Source organism: Papio anubis, chromosome 14 (assembly GCF_008728515.1).
Source record: "Papio anubis isolate 15944 chromosome 14, Panubis1.0, whole genome shotgun sequence".
Taxonomy (NCBI): domain Eukaryota; kingdom Metazoa; phylum Chordata; class Mammalia; order Primates; family Cercopithecidae; genus Papio; species Papio anubis.
This window is the reverse complement of record NC_044989.1, coordinates 44,598,670-44,616,531: the sequence shown is the minus strand read 5'-3', so window position 1 is coordinate 44,616,531 and position 17,862 is coordinate 44,598,670. Positions and strand designations below refer to the sequence as shown.

The window sequence follows — 17,862 nt, the reverse complement described above, 5'->3', positions numbered from 1 at the left end:
AACCCCCTTCTGCTTAAAGTAGCTAGAGTGGTTTGTATTTTCTAAAAAGGAACCCTTATTCCAACAATGCATAATTCTTATGTGTAGAAGGGCAAACTGAGATCAAAACAATTGAGAAAATATGTCAGTATGAATATATCTCATAAGAAAAATATGTTTAAATTTTATATACAATGTAGAAGTTTTAGAAGGTTAGTTTTGTTTTGTTTTTTTCTTTGAGACGGAGTCTCGCTGTTGCCCAGGCTGGAGTGCAGTGGCTGGATCTCAGCTCACTGCAAGCTCCGCCTCCCGGGTTCATGCCATTCTCCTGCCTCAGCCTCCCGAGTAGCTGGGACTACAGGCGCCCACCACCTCGCCCAGTTAGTTTTTTATATTTTTAGTAGAGACGGGGTTTCACCATGTTAGCCAGGATGGTCTCGATCTCCTGACCTCGTGATCCGCCCGTCTCGGCCTCCCAAAGTGCTGGGACTACAGGCTTGAGCCACCACGCCCAGCCAGAAGGTTAGTTTTTTAAATGGAGGATCAGAAAAGGTAGCCTGTCTTTGAAGGTTTTATTTATTTTTAATTGTTTAAAAGCCTTAATCAAACGCAGGGTCCTAGCCAGGCATGGTGGCTCATGCTTATAATCCCAGCACTTTCAGAGGCAAAGGTGGGTAGATCGCTGGAGGCCAGGAGCTCAATACCAGCCTGGCCAACATGGTGAAACCCCATCTCTATTAAAAATGCAAGAATTAGGCAGTGCACGGCATGCACCTGTAATCCCAGGTTCTTGGGAGGCTGAGGCACGAGAATTGCTTGAGCCTGGGAGGCAGAAGGCACAGGAGGCATGAGAATTGTTTGAGCCAGATTGTACTACTGTACTCCAGCCTGGGCAACAGAGCAAGATTCTGTTTAAAAATAATAATAATAATAATAATACAGGGTCTTATTATTGTCTGTCAACTATGGGCAACAGGAAGAAAAACAAACTACTCAACAGAGTTTACTCTTAGGAAAAAACAAAGTATTAAATTTTTAAAAATATAAAATGTAGGCCGGGCGCGGTGGCTCAAGCCTGTAATCCCAGCACTTTGGGAGGCCGAGGCGGGTGGATCACGAGGTCAGGAGATCGAGACCATCCTGGCTAACATGGTGAAACCCCGTCTCTACTAAAAATACAAAAAACTAGCCGGGCGTGGTGGCGGGCGCCTGTAGTCCCAGCTACTCGGAGGCTGAGGCAGGAGAATGGCGTGAACCTGGGAGGCGGAGCTTGCAGTGAGCCGAGATCGCGCCACTGCACTGCAGCCTGGGTGACACAGCGCGAGACTCCGTCTCAAAAAAAAAAAATATATATATAAAATGTAGATATTATAAATTGTCTTCAATCTTGCCCAATTAAACTCCAAACAGTAAATACCTTTTTATAGTCTAAATTACTCTGATGTCAAGGTAAAGGCACCAAGGTACTCTGATGTCAAGGTAATGGCACCATAAACCACTAATGTAAAAAATAATTTAAGTTACCACATGTATAATACTGGAAGGGGCTTTCATAGTTTAGTATGATCTGCATGATCTATATGATCTACAATATGACAACAAGCTAATATTCAATGAAAGTAACAGGCAACATATTTAGAACAAATAAGACATTTATATAATCCATGTTAGGTAAAAGTAATTACAATAGGAGATCAAGTCAAATTACTTTTGATGTTTCTTTAAAAAGAAGATACAGTTATTTTAAGGCCATCAATAATATTTGTAGTTTTATGAACTGAGAGGATACTCAAATCTCCCATCAAGTTAACCTTAAGGTAGATTATAACCTTATCATCTACCACTTTTAGAAGACCTCCTTCAAATACCCATGTTATATAATTAAATAATATTCAAATGAAATTATCTGGGGTGAAGGAATTAGTCAAGGCATTTTCTCATTCTCCTAAGTAAGTCAATAAGCCATTTAGTCAAATATCAATGCTATGCCAAGTAAGTTCATGTCAAAAGATTAAGTATCAGAAGAAAAAAAAAAAAAGACATCAAGTCCTAAGGTCCCTAAACCCATTAGGTAAACAACGTATGAAACTGAACACAATGGAAGTCGAAGACCCATTTATTAACCTGAAATGTTTGTTTACTTCAGAACTAACTAAACTGATCATAACTATACGGAAACACTTATGAAGACCAGATGTACCAGTGGGATAGAGGAGTAAGGCTAAACACAAAAGTACTGGTTGAAAAACTTTTAGAAGAGTAGCTAGATGCCCTGATTACATCATCAACACCAGGCAACTACACTTCTCCACAATGGAACTTTGATAGGTACATTTCTAGAGAAGATGAGTGACAGTTCTGATCTTAAACATCAAGTACAGCTTAAAGTAGTATAACAGGCTCTTCATTCTGATCAATATCCTTTTCCTTCACTTAGCTTCTAGATAATAGGCAGTGAGTCATATCTGCCAGAGAGATTGCAATATAGAATGAGTACACCTTATTCAAAATGGAACCAGAAGTATTTTGGATTTTGAATTTGTTCAGATATTGGATTTGTTTGGATTTGGGAATATTTGCAAAACATAAAGAGAAGGCTTGGGATGGGACCCAAGTCTAAACATGAAATTCATTTATTTTTCATATATACCTTATACACATGGCCTGAAGGCAATTTTATATAATTTTTAAAATAATTTTATGCACAAAACAAAGTTTTGATTGTATTTTAATTGCAACTCGTCACATGAAGTCAAACATGGAATTTTCCATTCGTGGCAACATGTCAGCTCTCAAAAAGTTTCAGATATTGGAGCATTTAAGATCTTGAATTTTTGGATTAGGGATGCCTAACCTGGTTTCCTTTCTGGGATACTGGAACAAGAAAAAAAGACCTGTAGATACTGACATTTGGGATCCCCCCAACAAAAATGGCCAATTCCAGTTACCCTACAGTTAGGAGAACAGTAAACAGAACTCTGAATCCCTATATTTATATATGAATCTATGCTCAGGGATGCAAGTAAAAACCAGAAAACCTTATCCTTTATATGCAGAAGCTATATTGTTTCCCATTTTTAAGACACAGCAACAGGCCAGGCATGGTGGTCACACCTGTAATCCCAGCACTTTGGGAGGCTGAGGTGGGCAGAATGCTTAAGCTCAGGAGTTCGAGACCAGCCTGGGCAACATGGCAAAACCCCATCCCTGCTAAAAAAGAAATACAAAAATTAGCCAGGCGTGGTGGTGTGCACCTGTAGTCCCAGCTACTCGGAAGACTAAGGCACAAGAATCGTTTGAACCCAGGACATGGAAGTTGCAGTGAGCTAGGATCACACCACTGCACTTCAGCCTGGGTGATGGAGTGAGACTCTGTCTCAAATAATAATAATAATAATAGCTACTATTTATGGTGAGTCTATGACATGGCAGATTCCAAGCTAAGCATTTTACAAATATTATGTCAAATACTCAAAACAACCCTCCAAAGTATGTGTTATTGCTCCCATTAAGTGAAGAGAAAACTGAGGTTAGAAAAGTAAAAAGTTGTCCAAATTCCGACAACTTACAGAAGACTTACATCACACCCATTACCAAAAGGATTTAAGATGGCTTAAAAAGATGAACAATACAAGATACCATTTGTGAAAAGTGGATGAGAAAGAAAAAAAGAAAGCAAAAGTAAGGATATAAAACAAAGTCAAGAATAAAGGTGAAACAAAAATACATTCCATAACAATCTAAATACTTGATACAGATCAGTGAAGAGCGCACAGCAAGTGGTAGACCTAGGACTGGATCAAGATTTAGATGCATCTGATGCCAGTGTCAAGTTGTATGCTTGCCAAGTTAACTGTGCTTCTTCACAAACCTTTTTATTCTACTTGTTCTTCAAAATAACAAATTAAATTTGTCATCAATGAAATATTTAACTTGTCATTAAATAAATTAAATTTGTCATCAATTAAATATTTAACTTGTCATTAATTAAATATTACAAAACTAATAACATAGAGCTAAAAGGGAGTTGTCGCTACCCTAAAAGCCAAGTTGAATGTTTTAGAAAGATAAAGGTAAGTTGCTTAAAAGTTTACTATCAATTTAGGTATTGGAAGCCAACTACAAACATTTGAAGAATTATAAATATCTAGAAAGATTTGACACTCAGAAAATAACTTCACTTGGAATATGTATTGTTATTACAATTCACCTCTTAACCAACTTTTTCAATTAGCCAATCCAGGTAAAAGCATCCTGCTTTAATATAAATTGTACTGTGAAATATTCCATAATCAGATTCTTCAGCCAGGTAGTCACACCTCTAGGCAAGATTTTTCATTCGGTAGGTGGTTTGTAAATACACGTGTAACAGTCATTGCTACTCTTCCATCTGCCCTACATCACCTCCTTTTAGGAACTGCCCTTCCCTCACTCTATGTAATTCTTGTGAGGTTGTTACACCTTACCTGCCACAGGGTGGGTTGATGACCCAGGTTAGCCAAAGTGCCCCATTCTGGACATAGCAATTGGTCCAACCTTGGCCTATCAGAGTCCTTTGGAAGAAATGATTTGGATGTGGGGGAAAAGAGTTATTTCTTCCGGATTACTAGCTGGATGGATATGAAAGTCTGGAGTTGCCAGTGGCCATCTTTGTCAACATGTAATGAGACTCAACAAAGAGGAAAATAGAACAACATCCATAACCTCTACTGATATTGATTAATAAACTTCCAGACCTCATCTAATTTAAGTACTCGCTTGACTCAAATTTTGGCAATTTATCAGGTAACCTGGAACCAAATGATGCACTAGGTCAACCAGGTTTTCTCTCAAAACCTGTGTTTTGTTAATTACAAAACACAGAAAATACTGAACAGTTAACATAAAGTAAAAGGCCATGAGACAGCACTGGAGCTCTATAGGGTAATGGAAAGACAGAATTGTAAAGGAAAAAACAAGCAGACAGAGCAGATGTTCTGCAGATGTCCCACGAGAGAGAAAAGGAGTCACATATCTCTAGCACTGCTTAGATCCCTTATAGTTTTCCAGTACTAGATGCATATAAGATAGGAATGGTTCATTCATTTGAAATACATTTACTAAGAGCTTGTAAATGTTTAATATATGTGATGGATTAAATTATAATAGAAAAAGATTCACTTCCTCTTTGTCACCTCCAAGGAAGGAGTTGTATTTCCCTGCCCCTTGACTTTGGCCAATAGGAAGTAAACACATGATGTGAGCAGGGGTTTAAAATGTGTTTCTGTGGTTGGGCTTGCTCTTATACCTCTGCTATCACCATGAGGACTTTAGCCCACTAGTCCAAAGATTAGAGACATATGGACCACATGTGCATCATAGAGATACCCAGGTGACTACAGCCTATGTCAGTCAGCTCCCAGGTGGTCCCCACATGCACCAACAAAACAAATATTAACTGCTGTATGCCACTGTGATGTTGTGGTTCTTACTGAGCAATAACTTACTGATAAAATACACTAAGGACTAGGTGCTATGCGCCATTTAAAGACTGACCTTACTCTCAGGCTTTCCACAGACACTTAACAACATCTACTAAAAACCAATTAACCAGGTCCTGTGCTAGATGCAGAGGATATAAACTAATAAAACATCACCTTTTCCCAGGGAGAATGCCCGTTCTAGTAATAAAGAGAGACCCTGATCACATGATCATAAAATAATATAAGGGGCTCACTAGTAGAGTGGGCTGAGGGTTTAACTTAGCCCAGAGGCATTAGGGGTGGCTTCACAGAAGAGTAGTTTGAAATGGAAGTGTGAAGAATGAACAATCATTCACCAAGTAGAGAAGATAAAAAGACTCCAAGCAGGCAGATGTATACCAAAAGTTTCAATGTCAGAACGTGTGGGGAGGTCACGTAACAGCCACAGCTGAAACTTGTCACTGTTCTCATTTAGACCGCAATTTATAATGAACGTAAATGCTGTAGCTTTTACTACACTAAGAATCACTGAAAGCCAGGCATCATGGCATACCCCTGTAATCCCAACTACTCAGGAAGATGAGGTGGGAGGATTGCTTGAGCCCAGGAGTTACCTGCCTGGGCAACAAGTAAGACCCTAGCTCATTTATTAAAAAAAAAAAAAAAAAAAAAGAAGTCGGGGGGGTGGTGAGCCGGCAGGCACAGTGGCTCAGGCCTGTAATCCCAGCACTTTGGGAGGCAAGGCAGGTGAATCACCTGAAGTCAAGAGTTCGAGACCAGCCTGGCCAAAATGGCGAAACTCTGTCTCTACTAAAAATACAAAAATTAGCCGGGTGTGATGGTGAGCGCCTGTAATCCCAGTTACTCGGGAGGCTGAGTAAGGGAGAATTGCTTGAACCAGGGAGGCAGAGGCTGCAGTGAGTCAACATTGCACCACTGCACTCCCGCCTGGATGACATAGTAAGACTCTGTATCAAAACAAAACAAAACAAAACAAAAAAAACGGGAGGGGGCCGGGCACTGTGGCTCATGCCTATAATCCCAGCACTTTGGGAAGCCGAGGTGGGTGGATCACCTAAGGTCGGGAGTTCGAGACCAGCCTGACCAACATGGAGAAACCCCGTCTCTACTTAAAAAAAAAAAAAAAAAAAAGCCAGGTGTGGTGGTGCATGCCTGTAATCCCAGCTGCTAGGGAGACTGAAGGAGAATCATTTGAACCCGGGAGGCGGAGGTTGCAGTGAGCCGAGATGGCAGCCATTGCACTCCAGCCTGTGCAACAAGAGCGAAACTCCATCTCAAAAAAAAAAGCGGGGGGCGGGGGTGCGAGGAGGAGGGTTGAGTCCAAGATCTCATTTCAGTGGTCACTATTAAAAAAAAAAAAAAAAAAATCAGATGTTTACTTTATTATAGGTACTTCCTATGATGATCTGTGAGGACATGCATTTTCTTATCCTGTAATACCATTTGTAACAATAGCAAAACCAGATCATTACCGGTCTGGAAAGACTGTCAATGCATCAGCAAATAAATTTTAATTAACTCTGATGATCTACTTAACTCATAACTCCAAAAGCACTAAAAGACCACTGTATGAAAAGGTGACTCAAGGCAACTGCAAACAAAGTGACCCTCAAAATACTAAAAGCACAATCTCAAGTAAAGTGGCAATAGCTGGGAAACTCTTCCAAACACAACTGTCAGAAATGGAAAAATGTCCTCCTGAGTAAAGCTTTAGGCAGAAAACTTCAGGCAGAGGCATAACACTGGTATGTAAAAACAATAACCAGACTTAAATTAACTTCAAGAAGTGAGCGAAGAATGTGAGTGATCATAAATCAGAACTTCTGTCAAGCTTGCACGAGAGAAGTTCTAAGTAACAGCAGAAACTTTGAAGTACCAGAAGATACCATCATTCAACAAACGAACACACTTTGACTAAACCACTTTGGACACGGAGAATCTCGCTGATCACTTCAAACTACAAGATAATCATTGAACTTTGAGACCTCGGTGGGAGAGGAGGTCAGCTCTTCCTACTCCTTGCACGCTCCGCTGTACGGAAGATGCCAAGGGAACGCGTGCCGCGTCTCAGTCCCGGCACAGTCAACCACGCTGGGCAAAAGACGGGGCCAGAGGGTGCAGAAGAACATCAGTAACTAGAACCAGTCTGGGAGTTAAGCTAGAAGAAACCTGGGGAAGGAAGCAAAACAGAAGCAGGAAAAGAGCAGTGGGGAGCGGCGGGCGCACCAGAGACTGGCGAGAAGGGGAAAAGTCCCCCAGACGCACAAAAATGTATAGAAGGGGTTCCTCTACTTCGATCAGAGTTTCCCAGGAGCTCAGCCTTGGCTGTCTTCCTCCTCATCCAACCCCACCTATTCCTCCTCTTGGATGGGACACTTAGGTGAAGCGAGGGGGAGCTTCGCAGGTGGCTCCCGGCAAACTGAGAAGGGACTCCCAGAACTGCCAAGAGGAAAGAGCTGCGAACGGTCGCTCCCCCGGTACGTGAGAGGGGAGTGACCAGAGGCAAAGGTGAGGCGAGCAGGTTCTCCCCTACCTGCCGCAGGAGCTTCCACCGGGCGGCTCCCAGGGGCGCCGAGACTACGGGCCCCCGAGTGGTGCAGCCAACTGCCGGACCGCCGCCCGCTGCTCTCGCAGTCTCACCGGCCCCAGCGTCCGCGACTCGCGACTCCATCTCACTGGAGCCTTCCATACCCGGAGGTGCCGCCACCGCAGCTCGTCCCCTGCCAGGACCTGCCAACTTCTTCCCTATCAGGACCTGTGACGCCCGCCCCCCCCCGCAACGACCCAGGCATGCGCGCCCTCCCCGAATTCCGCATTTCCGGTACTCGCATCTCCTTGGCAACCAGGGCCGCGCTGTCACGTCATTGCACCATTTTGCTGGTAGCCATCTTGAGTGAGGGCGGACCAGAGGGTTAGAGAAATGTGGCAGGGCTACTGGAACGCTGTTCCTCATTGTCTTAGTCTTCTCTGCTTCATCTCGAGCTCAGAAGACTAGCAAAGAACAAAGAGTCTTATATATTTTGAGACTAAAGAACCCAGGAACGCCAGAAGAATCCTTGACCACAACAAAGATGGCGAAATCTGCCTGTTGCTCGTGGTAGACTGAGGTTACGTAGCTCGGCGTGCTGCAAACCAGCTCTAGGCGGCTCTGGGTAGGTTGTCGTTCTGTGGGCTGCGGAACGCAGACTTCGGCTGGACGTTCCTGCGGTGACATCTGCTCCTCTCTGAGAGCTTCAGGTTCTCCGGCCTGCCTTCACTGGTTTGTGTCCAGAGCCGGACTGATTCTCTCAATTTGCGTATGTATGGGGAGTGTACTGGTCTCTTCCCTTCTCCCCTTCCTCCCCACACCCAGCCACCCACCCCTCAGTCCCCAGGTCCTCGCTTTTTGACTCATGGCCCAGCACTGCGTGCGTGTCACCTGGTCCCTCTCCCTGTTGCATTCAGATCGCCTCATCCCTGGGGTGGAGAGTTGCATGGGGAAAACGAATAGGTTCTCCCGAGAACACCCGTTTATCTACCCCACCCCCATCCTAGCCTTGCATACTGTCTTCTCCTTGAGGATGAAGGATGGATAAAGGCTGTGGGGACGTGGTGATGTAGGACCTTTGCAGGCCCTTGTTATTCGGGTCTTTTTTCCCCTTTTTTTACTAGTGTCGGCTAGTAAACTAGTGTTGCTTCTCTACCCCCAATCACCCATTATTTTGCTGCGACATGGAAAGGGATTAAAGGGGGCGGGGGCGTCGTAGCGCATCTGATCTATGGTAAATTTGACGCAGCCTTCTACCTTTGATACCAGGGGGTATTTTGTGAATGACGTTCAGCTGTGTGCAATAGACCTAGATTATTCCTGACGTAAATCACAGCAACTGCCATTTATTGAGTGGTCACTACGTGCCAGGCACTGTATGGTCTTAACATTAAACTGCCTCATTTTGTTTTTACAACAACAACCCTAGAAGGTAAATGGTGTCATTTCATTTTTGCAGATAAGGAAACTGAGGCCCAGAGACACAGTTAAGTGTTGGAGCTAAGACCTCAACCCAGGTCTCTCTGACTCTTAACTACTTATTAGCTCTCAAGGTTAATAAAAGCTACCTCCTGACAAACCAGAGATGGCCTCACATTTTATTTGTGCATCTTGCAGGGTTTTTTTGTTGTTTTAGTTAAAGCACTAAATACCTTTTTAACGTTAAAATCCATAGTTGAGTTTTCCAATTTTTGGAACCAAAACAAATTGGAATTTTTGCTATATAGCTTACTGTCCAAGTGACCTGGAACGGTTGCTTAGAACCTCCCACAGCCACAGTTTGGCAACTTGTAAAATGTGCATTGTAGTATCTAATTTATCAAGTCCATATAAAATTTAAATTAGACAAGATAAAAGCACCTGGCACTTAGTTAACACTCAACAATAATTAATCTTCCCTCCCCCACCTTTATTAAATAATTAGGCTTTTCCAGTTTATCTTCCACATACATACCAAAGATATGTTCATAATTATGTAAGACCAAAGGCTTTTTACCTTTTACAGCCCTGAGTTCCTGAGATATCCCATTAAGTCTGTGTACTTATTTGCAAATTTTTGTTTTGTTTCTTGTTTTGTTTTTTTGTTTTAGTTTGCCCCTATGTGTGCCAGAATCAGTGCTGCATAGTTTGAGCCTGATAGGATTAATTTTACAAATGAGACATTTAAGTCACATCTGCCAAGAAGTATGATTTGAATGAAACTTTAACTTACACACGTTTTTAGATTTAGTTAGCCTAAGTTATCAGCTGTCTGAAGTTACTCATAACCTAAGCGGGGCATGGCCCTGAAAAGGAGCAATGAGAACTGCTGATCTTAGATACTCTGAGAACCCACTACTCTGTAATCATACCTATAAAATCATTCGTGTGCTGGCAGCCCCCAAAGGAGCATAAACCAGGGACTTTGGTATCATGCAGCAGAAGACCAAATTATTTCTCCAAGCTTTGAAGTATAGTATTCCTCACCTTGGAAAATGCATGCAGAAACAGCATTTGAATCACTATAACTTCGCTGATCATTATTACAATAGAATAAAATTGAAAAAATATCACCTAACCAAGTGTCTTCAGAATAAACCCAAGATATCAGAGTTAGCAAGAAACATCCCAAGTCGGAGCTTCTCATGTAAGGTATGGACTGTTTAAGTTAACCTATTTGTAGGTCCTTAAGATTAATTTTAGTTTAAAAATAAAGAATGGGTAGAACATCGGAGCTACTAATTTTCTCAGTAATTCTAACTTGATTTTTCAAATTTTCAAGTCTCAGTTGTCTCTAGTCAAATGTAAGTATAAACGAGGATATCCATCAAGGCAGGCAGATCACCTGAGGTCAGGAGTTCGAGACCAACCTGGCCAAATAGTAAAACCCTGTCTCTACTAAAAATACAAAAATTAATCGGGCGTCATGGCACCCACCTGTAATCCCAGCTAGTTGGGAGGCTGAGGCAGGAGAATCTCTTGAACCAGGGAGGCAGTGGTTGCGGTGAGCTGAGATCACACCACAGCACTCCAGCCTGGGTGACGGAGACTCTGTCTCAAAAAAAAAAAAGGAGTGTATACATATATTTGTAGGGCTCTAATGTAATATATAAAAATGTAGGTTTATATAAAATGATTCACCTCAGGACTTCCTTAGTATGCCTGCCAGTGCATTTCAAAGTATAATTCAGCCTTCTAAAATTTCAAGAACACTAAATTATAGCTCTTAATAAAATCTCATGATATGCCCATTGTTTTATGAATCACGAATCAGTACACTTCAGTAAAGGCCATGAATTGTGTTTTATTTCTCTGTAAAAAAATGAAAACCAGTCTTGCGTTTTTGACCACTTGAGTCCTTCAGGAAGACACTGTCGGAGTGTTGTACTTCTGCCAGACCCCAAGCTGTGGGCGTGAACTCAACCTTGAGGACCCGATTGCCCTTATATAGAGAGTGACCACGTATCCACTTATGCCTGGGACAGCTCCAGCCTACACCTGTTGTCCCTGTGTAATTATTAATAGTGTCCCCTTTTCTCTCAAATATGTCCTGATTAGGATGGTAAATTATATGGTCATCCTACTTACTTGAGATTAAATTATCTAATTGTGCTGCTGCTGCTTTGACTTCCCTCTCCTACCTTTTACTTCTTGTGTTCCTTAGGTTCCTTAATGATATTTGGGGGTGGTGTTCTTGCAATAATTTCACATATTTATGATTTTAATATATTTTTTATTTTTTTATTTTAATTTCTGGTTTTGTCGCATACTGATTCTTCTTTTAGTCTGTTTTGACTTCCTCCTTTCTTTGGATAAAGTATATGTATAACAAAATTTTTCCACTTGATCCATTTTAAAGTATGCAATTCAGTGGCTTAGCATAATGCTTTCAAAGTTCATCTGTGTTGTATGCCTGTATCATAACTTCATTTCTTTTTATAGTTGAATAATACTCCTTTGTATGTATAAACCACATTTTGTTTATCCATTCTTCTATTGATGGACACTTGGGCAGATTCTTCTCATTTTAGAAACTTTTTAATCTAATTTTACTCAGTTTTTCTAGTTTTTGTTCAATTTTTGCACTTATCTTAGCTGATACCTATTTGGGTGTTGTGTGTGTGTCTCTTTTGCTTTTAACTTTTTATATGTTAGCCCTCTAGTCTTCCTAGACTTTTACCCTTTATGTTTTAGTCTTTGAAATTCTTTTCCTTTTCATAGTGTCTTGCCTTAGTTTAGCACTTTCTTAATTACTCATTTAGAAATTCTTTATATCTTCCTTTTATTTCATTTTTGTGGTTTTTGTACATCTTTCCTACTTTAGAAAGAAAATTTTTAATTTCACCTATTGAACTAAATTTTGGTCCTTTAGGTTATTTTATTTTGCATTGTGTTTAGAACATTTTGTCATGTTGTACTTTGTCTTAACTCTTAGTGTATAAATAGTAGGCAGGAATTACCATCAGAGTAACAGCTGTGATGTTAGCTCACGTTCTAAATGGAAGGTTGACTATTTTTTCCCTCCATTTGTCCCTGAAGCAACTTTTCAGTTCTCTTTTATAGATTCCCACTACCTGGAAACTTTAACCTGACTCAGTGACTCCAAGTATTCATAGTTCTTTTAGTAGTTCCTTTACCTGAGACAGTGATCCTGCTTTCGCATGTCATGTATCAACCATTCCCTCTATGAGAAATGATGTAATATAAAAGCCATGGTCTTCATCTTTTTTGATGACTGAGACCTGGGGAAGCTTTATAAATGTCCCTGCAGCTGTGAAAACACCTGTAGACAAGAATGCACATTTCCTTCTTTCAGCAAGCATTCACTGAGTTCCAACTCTATCCGCTTTTATAGGGTGCAATAAAGTAGAAAAAGTAGTTAATGCTTTTATGTAAATTAAAATATATCTGTTTAAAGAGCTATTACCTAATATAAGTTAAGGAACAGAAAGTAGCATGTGTAATGGGAATGCTAGAAGGCAAAAGATCTAGCCATGATTGGTGTGACTGTGAACTAATCAGGACTCTTAATCTTCTTGACTGAAAAAAATAGGGAGTTCTGATCAGGCATAGTGGCTCACACCAGTAATACCAGAACACTGGGAGGCCAAGGTGAGCAGATTGTCCGAGCTCAGGAATTTGAGACCAGCCTTGGCAACATGGCAAAACCCATCTCTACCAAAAAGACTAAAAATTAGCTGGGCATGGTGGCTCACGCCTGTAATCCCAGCTACTTGGAAGGCTGAGGTGGGAGGATTGATTGAGCCTTGGAGGTTGAGTCTGCAGTGAGGTTGAGGCACAGTAAGATTGTGCCACTGCATTTTAGCCTGGGTGACACAGGGATACCCTGTCTCCAAAAAAAAAAAAAAAAAGCAAGTTTCAACTTGTCATTCTCTGGAAAGTCTTCCAGGTGCTAAAATTTCATGATTCTATACCTCTGTCTTATTACCTTAGCAACAAATTATTGCCTATAAGTTTGGGGACTCTTCAGTATCAACTGCTGCAGTCTAACTGTATATCAGAAATCCTGGGGAGCTTTTTTAGAAATGCGGATTCCTGGATCTCACCTCACATCTGCATAATGAAAATCTCTATGGTTGAGGCCTACAGATCTGTTTTTTGTTTGTTTGTTTGAGACGGAGTCTTGCTTTGTCGCCCAGGCTGGAGTGCAATGGCTTGATCTCAGCTCACTGCAACCTCCGCCTCCTGGATTCAGGCAATTCTCCTGCCTCAGCTTCCAAGTAGCTGGGATTACAGGCGTCCACCACCATGCCCGGCTAAATTTTTTTTTGTATTTTTTAGTAGAGATGGGGTTTCACCATGTTGGTCAGGCTGGTCTCGAACTCCTGACTTCAGGTGATCCACCCACCTTGGCCTCCCAAAATGCTGGGATTACAGGCATGAGCCACCATGCCCGGCCCCAGATCTGTTTTTTTGAAGTTAGTAATTCTGGAACTCACAGCTTGATTGACAGTGGACCTGTATTTAGAAACTGGAAATGTTTGATGATCAAGTGTTGCTGATCTAAACCTTACTGAATTCATTCAGTTCTACAGTTCTTATTGGCAAGTACCTCAGCTTTCCATTTTACATTAGCCAGATGGCAAGATGAACTTACTCCATTATACTTACAAGCCAGCTAGTGATATTCAAAGACTAGCATCCATCCAGATATCACATTTCTTTATCTTCCACATCATCCTGCTCTGCTCTGCCTACGAAAATAATTCCCAAAATCTTTAATGGTGATAATTTGAACAAGATACGAAAAAGAAATTGAATAATTAAAGAGAGAAGACTAAATCCTTTGGTCAAACATGTCATTTGCCTATTTCTATAATAGAGATTAGCAGCTTCTGCAATAGTCTCATATATATACATACATATATACACACACACATATATATACACACACATATATATACATGGTATCTTGTTTTTTTCTTAAATGAGTTTCCTCAGGTTGAAAAGCTCTTAAATAGATTGGTTGACAGTTGGCTTCTTCACTATGATCTGTGACTTGTAAGAACCACTGGTTATAACTAGTAAGTTCAAAACATTGTCAGGAAAGGAGGAGGAAAGAAAAATTTTAAAAGAAAACTCAGGAATGCCAGAAAGAAAAATAAATGGTAGTCTCATTAATTTTTCATAATAATTCATTTCATAATAATTCATAATAATTCAGAGTGGGACTACCTTACAGGTACAACTTCATTATTAGTTACTTCTTCACATTCTATTTATTCTTTAACCTGCTTGGGTCTGGCTTCCACTCCTTCCTTAAAACTTTTGTCAGTGTCACCCCAAGGTGTTACATATTTTAACCCAGTGGTTGTTTTTCTTTCATCCTCTTGAATAAGCTCTCTCAGCCAATTGGACATATTTGACCATTTCCTCCTTGGAAGACTCTTCTCCTTGGGCTTTATGACTCCACCTTTTTCTGACTTTTCTCTTACCTTAGAAGCTTATTCTCCTCAGTCTGCTTTTCAAACTTTTCCTCCATTTGACCTCTAAATTTGGAGGTTTCTCAGCACTTGGTCCTGGTCCTTTTTCTCTCTTTAATTTCTTCCTAAATAATCTTATCCATGGCCATGGATTGAAGGGACATAGCAGCTACTGTCATCATCCCAGAATCCCCTCTGAGCTACACAGTATTTTGCTGCTTACCTAACAATCTCCAGGTGGATGTTTCACTGACTTCTCAAACAAACTATCTACAATTGAACTTTACTTCTCCAGCCCCGATTCAGCTCTTCTTTATTTCATTGCTATTTACTCATTTGTTCAAGCTAGAACACTGCTGTCCTGCCATCATGTCCATTAACAGTGTATCCCTAACTAGCTTTGTGATCTTTGCCATGTCTCCATACCACCAAGTCTACTACTTTAATCAATTTGTCTCATCCAAACAATTCATAATCAGTAAATCACTAATTTGGTGGTCTAGTTATAACCTAATGTTTATACACCCCAAATTATGTATACCATCATGTCATCATGTTTAACATATTTTCAGAAACATGTATTAACCAAAATATATATTGAACCTGTCCATATTTCTCCATCTCTACCATCATCACTCTAGCTATCTTTTACTTGGATCACTGGTAAAGACTCCTAACCAGGCTCTTGGCTTTCCCTCGTGTTCCTTTCCAACCCATTTTCCATATCATCAGAAAAATGATCTTAAAATATAAATTAAATCATGTCACTTCCCAAATTAAAACTTTCCAAAACTTATTACGGAAACTTTTATTACAGAAACTTAAAATCCAGTCTCCTAATCATGTCTCCTAAGGCCATGCACAATCTCACCCCTCTCTCATTTCATGCCAAATTGCCCCCATTTACTTTGGGTAGGCCTCAATGGTCATCTCCCAGATAGAAGAACATGACTCTTTCCCATCTATCTTAGGACCTTTGTGTACTATTCCTTAATCCTATTCACCACTACTTGATTAGTTCCTTCTCCTATTTTAGGTCTTGATTAAATGTTATCCGCTGAGAAGTTACTTTGGTTACTATGGTCAGAATTGCCCTTCTTAGGAGGTAACATTTAATCAAGATCTAAAGTAAGAGAAGGAATTAGGCAGAGGGAGCAGCATGTGTAAAAGCTCAGAATTGAGGAGGACATCACTACAATTAGAAGAGCCAAAATGGTCAAAGATGGCCAGGCACGGTGGCTCATACCTGTAATCCCAGCACTTTGGGAGGCTGAGGCAGGTGGATCATTTGAGGTCAGGAATTCCGGACCAGCTTGGCCAACACGGTGAAACCATTTTAGCGAAACCATGGACTTATTTCACAGTCATGTATGTAACCTTACTGATATTCAGATCTTGTATCTTCTAAAAATACAAAAATTAGCCAGGCTTGGTAGTGTGCACCTATAACTCCAGCTACACAGGAGGCTGAGGCAGGAGAGGCTGAGGAAGGAGAATCACTTGAACCCAGGAGGCAGTGATTGCAGTGAGCCAAGATCGCACCACTGCACTCCAGCCTGGGCGACAGAGTGAGACTCTGTCTCAAGAAAACAAACAAAACAAAATGGTCAAAGATGAGCCAAAAGAGGCAAACTGGGCGGGATCATGTATAGGTAGTTTTGTATATCTTGCAAAAAGTTTGAGCTGGATCCTTTTAAACAATAGTATGTTATTGAAAAATGTCGGCACAATCAGATTTGCATTTTAGAAGAATCACTCTGACAGAATAGAGAATAAATTGGAAGTAGGAAGCCTTGTCGGAAACTCAGATGAGTGAAGATGAGAGTCTTTACAGGGTGATTGCTTTTTTTTTTTTGGAGACAGTGTCTCACTCTGTCACCCAGTCTGTAGTGCACTGGCACAGCCTCAGCTCACTGCAACCTCCCAGGCTCAAGTGATTCTCGTGCCTTAGCCTCCTGAGCAGCTGGGATTATAGGCATGTGCCACCACACCCAGCTAATTTTTTTATATTTTTAGTAGAGATAGGGTTTTGCCATGTTGGCTAGGCTGGTCTGGAACCCCAGCCTCAAGTGATGCACCTACCTCAGCTCTCGAAGTGCTGGGATTACAGGCGTGAGCCACCGCACCTGGCCCTGATTACATTTTATTTGAGACATCTTAATGGAAGACTAGAAGAACTTGAGTGATAATTCCTCATCTCTTTGGATTCTAAAATCCAAAAGCCTCTTAGAAAACAAACGATTTTTTTAACTGATTGGAGGATATTGAGAATGGGCAAAACCTGACCTAAACTGACGCAAAGCTATTATGATCTTTATTTATCCCAATCAGTAGATATTTAGCTCTAAAATGTTACTGCATTTGATTACAGAGTGTTGTTCCCCTGTAAACTGAGATAAGGTACCCAGTTAACATTCCAAAAATCTCAAAATTCTAAAATACATCTGGTTTATCTTTATGTTTCAGATGGACTTATTTCACAGTCATGTATGTAACCTTACTGATATTCAGATCTTAAGGATGAAGAAGGCCAGGCGTGGTGTCTCACGCCTATAATCCTAGCACTTTGGGAGGCTGAGGCGGGTAGATCACCTGAGGTCAGGAGTTCGAGACCAGCCTGACCAACATGGCGGAACCCCATTGCTACTGAAAATACAAAAAAATTTAGCCAGGCCTGGTGGCACACACCTGTAATCCCAGCTACTCAGGAGGCTGAGGAAGGAGAATCACTTGAACCGGGGGGTTGGAGATTGCAGTGATCCAAGATGGTGCCGCTGCACTCCAGTCTGGTGCAGTGGGAGCGAGACTACATCTCAAAAAAAAAAAAAAAAAGATGAAGAAGTAGAAAGGATAAATGTAACTCACTAGTAAAGTGGAGATTTTAGTAGCAGTTGGATATTTGAGTCTGGAATTTGGGGAGAGTTGTTACATATGGATAGAAGTTGAAGCC

The 17,862-nt window shown here is 41.0% G+C and overlaps 2 protein-coding genes across 19 annotated transcripts in view; one reads left to right on the top strand and one right to left on the bottom strand.

Annotated features, from left to right (window-relative positions):
- The window catches only part of CAMKMT (calmodulin-lysine N-methyltransferase), a 423,620-nt gene extending 415,359 nt beyond the window's left edge, over nucleotides 1-8,261 (bottom strand). For all 4 annotated transcript variants that reach the window (XM_021924800.2, XM_021924801.2, XM_017947480.3 and 1 more), the window contains exon 1: nucleotides 7,996-8,261. In XM_021924800.2, coding sequence (XP_021780492.1) covers nucleotides 7,996-8,151 — 156 coding nt within the window. In that variant the 5' untranslated portion in view covers nucleotides 8,152-8,261. The remainder of the gene's footprint in view (nucleotides 1-7,995) is intronic.
- Nucleotides 8,262-8,525: 264 nt separating this feature from the next.
- Nucleotides 8,526-17,862, top strand: part of PREPL (prolyl endopeptidase like) — a 52,140-nt gene continuing 42,803 nt past the window's right edge. The window contains exons 1-2 of one of the 15 annotated variants that reach the window (XM_009184117.2): nucleotides 8,526-8,758; nucleotides 10,367-10,620. In XM_009184117.2, coding sequence (XP_009182381.1) covers nucleotides 10,402-10,620 — 219 coding nt within the window. In that variant the 5' untranslated portion in view covers nucleotides 8,526-8,758; nucleotides 10,367-10,401. Of the gene's footprint in view, nucleotides 8,759-10,079; nucleotides 10,621-17,862 lie in introns of all 15 variants that reach the window. The other 14 variants (XM_021924799.2, XM_009184115.2, XM_009184116.3 and 11 more) reach the window with 14 other exon arrangements.